This window comes from Protobothrops mucrosquamatus, unplaced genomic scaffold (genome assembly GCF_001527695.2).
Source record: "Protobothrops mucrosquamatus isolate PMUCROS unplaced genomic scaffold, P.Mucros_1.0 scaffold497, whole genome shotgun sequence".
Taxonomy (NCBI): Eukaryota; Metazoa; Chordata; class Lepidosauria; order Squamata; family Viperidae; genus Protobothrops; species Protobothrops mucrosquamatus.
In genome coordinates, this window is record NW_015386813.1 from 18,948 (window position 1) to 25,868 (window position 6,921).

Consider the following 6,921-nt stretch of genomic DNA (forward strand, 5'->3'; position numbering starts at 1 on the left):
ACATTTGACTAATTTTTCAGATGTTGCATAACGGGTAAAGATTACACTTAATTTATCCTTCGGTTAAATTCAAATAATCTTTGAGTAAGAAGGGGCTTGCATAATATAATAAACCATAGAACAATTTGATTTAGTGCAATATCTGCAACTACAGATTAAATGATGGTTAAGGCAAAACTGATAAGTTACACTGAGCTCCTCAAGCAGCAGGATAAACTTGGAATAAAGTAACAGTAATACAATGAAACTAATTTTATAAATAGCTTTATTTATATTTACAAAGTATGAGAATCAAAAACCTCTTAAAATAGCTATCTGCATTGTCAGAAAGAACCTTGACATTTGTTAACAGTCTTCTGCAGTATATGACTTATATTCATGGACATCCAAGTACATATAAAGCCATCCTATTAAAAATATACGTGATTCACTAAAATTTTAGTTTAAAATTCAATTTAGTATAATTTATTATCAATGTTTGTACAGAGTGCATTCTGTTTTCACAGCAACTTCTCCAAAACAAGCAATTAAAATAACTGGATTATATACACCAGATTAGCATTTCATTTTTAATTAGACAAGATTGATTGGGCATTGGTAACATCTGCACTGGTTTTTATTAATTACATGGTTAAGAATACACAAACCTTCACTGATAATTGTTTACAAAATCTCACAAAGATAATACTGTGAATTATTCAATTTATTTTTCACCAGTATTGTAAAATCTTTTTTGTATGCTTTGCGTCAGAAGAATGTGGCACGTATGAAGAGTTTACTGGTTATAACACCGGGAGTGTCTCGTCCTTCCAAGTTGTAAAGTATATTTTTCTGCAAACCATACAGTAATATGAAAGATACAGAGAACATGGGAGGCGGGAAGTCCATCTTTGTCTCAGCAAAGAGATGTTTGTTCTTTAATTTACCTGAAAGGTACTATTGGTCTGTGAAAGATCATCTTTTTTCTCTCTGATTTTAAAATAGTTCCTGGCTTTTCGAGTGATGCAGGTGAGTAGTGGTGAAAGAGGAGCATCTGCTATTCCTAGTATAAAAAAATATAATAAAAATAAATAATATGCATCAAGTTTATGTTTATATTTTGTTATACTTGAAAATAATAAAAAAAAAATTTTTTTTTTAAAAATAAAAATAAATAAATAATATGATAATTTATATCTGTGTAAGTAAACCTGGCAGTTCAGGAATTCGGTGTCTTTTAATAGCACTGCATAAATCCATATATAACAGCATGACACAACAGTTTGGTGTCAAAATCTGTTTCAGGCAAGGATCGGCTACGTGACGTTTTCAGCTACCATGCTCATGATTTTTAATGTCCAAAACTTTGCTTGAGATCTTGCCTAAAAGTTGTTTAAGTCTCGTGAGATTTTGGCAAGATGCAAAATCAAAATAGAAGAACTCACATATGATATCCATCCATCCAGGAGAATAGATTCTGCAAGCATTAAAGTTGCTCATTCACACTGGGAATTTAGAAAGAGGCTAAAGTAGTGAGCAGCTTAAAATGGACTTTTCCCTTATTAATTTATATTAGAATGAACCAACTATTACAGAATTCAAATATTTGCATTTGAATATAGTAGAGTTTGAATATAGTAGAATTTCATCAGATGCTTAATTAAGATGAGCCCAGCCACCCCCAGACTAGTTTTTTAAAAATACAGTTTAAATTGGTTGGCAAGGAACTCAAATGAATAGTTTGCATCATTATGGAAAGGCCTATGAATCACTGGTTTTATAGGCAGTTTTTATTCTGTAAAAATATTATATAATAGTGGCTTTTAGGTTCCACCATAATTGCAATACTTACCAGAAGGCCCTAGAGACTTAAGGGCTTCTAGAAGATGAGGACTAGAAAACTTGATCATACATCTAAATGGCTCATCAGTATTCAAGGTGCTTATTTCTTCACTTTTTAACACTGTTTCAAGCTGTAATTGATAACAACAACAAAAAACCCAGAAACTGTAAATAGATCAATGTGGTATGACTGTTAAGGTTCTGGCCTAGACCAGGGAGATTCACATTTGAATCCTTGTCCAGCCATGAAAAGTCACTGGATGACTTTGGGCCAGCCCTTTTCTAAGCCAAAACTAATTCATACGATTGCTGTTGGGATAAAATGCAGGAAAATCCCCACAGAAATAGCCTTTAAGAGATGTATATCTAACAAACAAAGCAATATAATAAATCATATTTATGCCATAATTCCCTAAATGTACTTCCCTTCATCTTTGGCCCAACATGCTAAACAGCCTAACATATTTTGTTATCTCAATTTGATCACCTTAGCAATCTTATGAGTTGGACGCACACACAAAAAAGACCCTAAAATTACATGTGATTTCTATGATAAAAGGGGAACGTGAACCTCAATCTTCCTGACCTGATCCAATTCAAATATCTTAACTGCTTCATTATAAAGTCATTTTAAAATGTACTATCCTTACAAAAATCTTGTCAACATTCCCCAAAATTACATTTTTTTTTCAAAACAATAATTGCAAAATTAATTTGATTAACAAAAGTTTCTTAGCATCTATTCAGAATTCATTTTATATGCCGCAACTATTTTATTTAAGAACAATTATTACAATATTAAATATAACTTAAGAAAAATGCACATGAAAAAAATCAAAGGGTGCCCTCTAGTGGAAGAAATATCTATTTCTAATATACAAACCAAAACAAGCAGAACTTTAATTTAAATGCACTAATTTATTCAGCATTGTTATTGATTGTATTAAAAGTCTTAAGTTTGGGAAGATAAAGACATATACGAAACAATTTACACTGTCAGCGTGTAGATCAGGGTCTCCCAACAGTGGCTGGGGAATTCTGGGAGTTGAAGTCCATACATCTTTAATCTTTCGAGGTTGAGAAACACTGGTGTAGATTATGGCCCATAATCTTCATTGAGGAAGATTTCACCCTGTAGTTTATTGATTCAGGATGACATTATCTCTCTTTCTTATCAATATGGTAATAATACCTAACAACATATCTTTATCCTGGTTGAGCAGGAGATGCAATGGAGGTCCCATCCTGGTTACTGGAAGCAGTTAGGGCTTGGACAGGGAGAAATAGGCTTAGATCAATCCTACCAATACAATATGGTTGAGTGTCCAGCAGCTGACTGAACCCAGGGACATTGAGAGGGCATTGATGCTCCTGTTTGAACAGCAAGTGTAGGTTGTGACCATGAAGGCCTTTGTATAATCAGCTGTTATGTGCCAACCAGGTACATAGGACTGTTTGGTTACAGTTGTGTTACCTGAGTTTTGCTTTAATCTTTTGACATTAATACTGTAAGTGGCTCAGAGGAAATCAACTTAATTAAGAACAGAAAATTGGAATATTCATGGAATCTGCAGAATGTAAGTATAAGTAGGCCAAAATAAACATTGCCAATGTCCATGGTAAAGTAGAAATTAACCTTGTATTGTGCAAATTCCAACTTTGGTTGAGGGCCATCACCAAAAGTGTCCTGATTAACTTTCTGAATTCTCTCCTTTTCAAGTTCATCTTCAAGAATTATCCTTGGATCAACTGGAAAAAAGTTAAAGACACATCAATGTACTGAAAGCATGCGTAGCATAAACCGCAATATGGTTCTACATTCCACTTGCTCCCATCTGCCAAAATGTTAAGAAGTCAGCCTATGGGAAAACTGAACCCCCCTCGGTTAGACATATAAGATACATGCTTAGTAGGGGCCAGGCAGTTCCATAGGGATGGCTGTGCACCGAGCGTGGTCCATCCACCTCTAATTTAAAGAAATCATTTTGATTTAAAATAAATTAACAAGTTAGCTTAAATACCGTTTTCCAGGGCACTGTTTTTTTCTTGTAGAGGTCGAGGGAGATATGTCTGAAAATTCTAAAAAAGAAATAAGGAACAGAAAAATAATACCAAAATGTTAAGTTGGAACATTTCCTTGTACGAGTGATTTTTTTAGAAATATTAAAAAAAACAAAAAACTATGTGTAGCAACTTTCTTTTTTTAAAAAAGGAAATATGTGAGTTAGTGAAGAAATACTGTACTCTTAAGTTTATACATTAATCTCTGTACCTCATGACCAAATATGGAATTTCAAAATGTGCAAGGCCCATACAGGGTGGCCTTACACTCGTTGGTTTTGTATTCCAGATACTACATATAATTCTAAAGTTAGAAAAACGTTTATGCATTTTGCTGAATACCTATAGTAACCACTAAAAACTTTTTAACTAGCAAGCAGGGCAGAAGTTGAGAAGGTAGAAACAAGGGAGTACAGGTGGCTCTCCATTGCATGTACATGTTGGAATTCCCTCTTCAGGAATAACATATGGAATGTACATGTGCTCTGGTGCTAGCTAAAACTAAAAAATAATGTGTACCAGTTACTAAATTTGGAATACTAGCAGTATAGACATTTAATATATTGTTATGCTATTGATTGAGAGTTGAATATATTGTTATGCTATTGATTTTATTTATTTATTTATTGTTTGGATTTTTATCCCGCCCTTCTCCTTACGGACTCAAAAAGCAAAAGGTGAAACTTTAATTCCATCCACAGGGTTAAAATTTACCTTGTTGGGTTACTGTCCAGCTTTGTAGTATTGTAATGTGATCTCTTTGAAGAAGTCACATTCACCATATTGGAAAGCTTAGAAAACAGTCCTAAAACAAAACAAAACAAAACCCAAAAGCTCACCTGGCAAAATCTTTTAAGCAAAATAACTTTAAGAGAGTCTAAGCAATGGCTTCGGAGACCCATTTCATGGATGTCTTTGTAACTGGTAGCAGCCAACAGGGCCTTCAAATGAAAATGGAGGCAATCTTTAATTGAAACTGAAATGTATTGTTCTTCCCAACTCCCCATTTTACAATTATTATATTTAAGCATGTATACATTATACGTTAGTTCAGAAAACCAAAATATCAATTGACTCTTGTTACATCAAAAAATGACCTTGCAAGAAAATCAAGATAAATGCAAAGCACATTTACCTGAAAAAGCAAAGATGTATTACCCTTAAATCTAGAATTGGCTATAAAGACATAAGGGGTTTGTGAATGGTAAACTATATAGGTTGGCTTGTATTGATTAGGCCTTATACGCGGTGTTCCCCATGCAATTCGAATCCATACTGCATTGTCTTCATATTCTTTAAAGCTGAGAGTGGTCTGATGTAAAGAGAAAGGAAAAATTACAGTGGCTTGTTTAAACCATAGTAAAATATTGCATAAGTAAATAAGACATAACTGTTTCTCACATATGCATTACAGACAAAACGAACACAACAGCCTAGCTTACGTAAAACACAAAGCCATAGTGGGTTTGCTTTTAGTTTAAATAATATATGCACTCCTGTTTATGTCTTATGCAACTGTTTAAGCAGAAATGCTAAACCCACTTGTCCAACTAATGCACAGTTATAGTGAACAGTTAAATTATTTTTAAAATATCAGTTATTTTAGTTCACATACAGAACGGTATATGCTACATTTCATATAGGTGATTAGCTTCTGAATATTATGATCAAGTGGAATTCAGAAGGATCACTTCTAAATAAAAATAAAGGTCTTTTTAATTTCAAATTGTCTTACATTTAAATGATTTAGTAGAATAGGTTAAGTATAATCTCTTAAAATTTAGAGAGTAAATATTTTCATGAATTATTCTTACATTTTTCAAAATAGGTAGCAGAGTGTATCTAAATTTCTTTTTGAAATTTGCCCAGTTAAAAGTAACCGAATCTTCACTATCTGCAAATAATAAAAGATATTAAAATGGGTTTCATTTAACACACATGTATATTTTATACAAAATAAGGTCAAGAGTTACTTTTACACCGAAGGCTATAATTTCCCATTACTTTTAACATTGTTAAAGGTGATTCAAGACCATTCATGTTTACACAAATCAACTTTCACCAACTTGATGATTTCTAGATGTTTTAGATCACTGTACATTTCTGATGGGCCTCCAAAACTGTCAGTACTGATGGATGACATAGCTAATATTTCAATCTTTGAAGTATCAAACAACTGATTTTGCTTTAGAACCGAGTTCCCCAAGGTTTTTGGCTTTGCAGATTGGCGGGGGGGGGGGAAGAGAGGAGATGGTTCCACGTTGAGTGGCCAGCAAGCGCTTGCACAGCTCCATTTACGTGGTGATGGCCACACGCACCCATGCAAATGGAACACATGAGCATGCGCTTGGCAGCTGGTCATGCAAGTGGGGATGTGCCCGCATGTCTGCCTGCCGCTTCTGTGGCTTGGTTCCAAATGGTTCACAGTGCAGTAGTGGGCTGCAGCCCGGGGCTTGGGGACCCCTGCTTTAGAACAAGCAAGCCACCACAGCTGAAATATATCAATACAAGTGGGATTAATAGCAAGGCAACTTTTATCCTCTGGCCATAAGACTAATTACAAGCCTCTAGGCAGTTTTATTAATAGGAAAAAGTGATTTAAGGTAGAGTGTTTTTAACTCGCATTATCTTTTGGCTAATGCATTGGTTTTTATGCTAGGCATTTTTTTCAATTCAAGATCATAATAATATGTATTTATTTGATTTATATTCCCGTATTTCCCAGAAGTTAGTTTTCTAAAAACTTTGGGAAAAAGTATTCATTGTATCTTTCAAAACCTGTGAAGTAAGTCAGACTGAGAGTACTAGTAGTCCTCGACTTATAACATTCATTTAGTGAGTGTTCAACGTTACAACAGCATCGGAAAGTGATTTATGATTTTTCATACAACCATTGCAGCATCCCCATGGTCACATGATCAAAATACAGACACTTGGCAATTAGTTCGTATTTATGATGGTTGCAGTGTGCTGGAGTCATGTGATCATCTTTTGTGACTTTCTGACAAGCAAAGTCAATGGGGAAGCCAGAATCACTTA

The 6,921-nt window shown here is 34.2% G+C and overlaps 1 protein-coding gene across 1 annotated transcript in view; it reads right to left on the minus strand.

Annotated features, from left to right (window-relative positions):
• Positions 1–271: 271 nt before the first annotated feature.
• Positions 272–6,921, minus strand: part of CENPN (centromere protein N) — an 11,577-nt gene continuing 4,927 nt past the window's right edge. Inside the window, exons 5-11 of the mRNA XM_015816784.1 lie at positions 5,697–5,776; positions 5,018–5,194; positions 4,722–4,823; positions 3,843–3,900; positions 3,458–3,570; positions 1,832–1,952; positions 272–1,042 (exon numbers count right to left, since the gene is read on the minus strand). Coding sequence (XP_015672270.1) covers positions 918–1,042; positions 1,832–1,952; positions 3,458–3,570; positions 3,843–3,900; positions 4,722–4,823; positions 5,018–5,194; positions 5,697–5,776 — 776 coding nt within the window. The 3' untranslated portion in view covers positions 272–917. The remainder of the gene's footprint in view (positions 1,043–1,831; positions 1,953–3,457; positions 3,571–3,842; positions 3,901–4,721; positions 4,824–5,017; positions 5,195–5,696; positions 5,777–6,921) is intronic.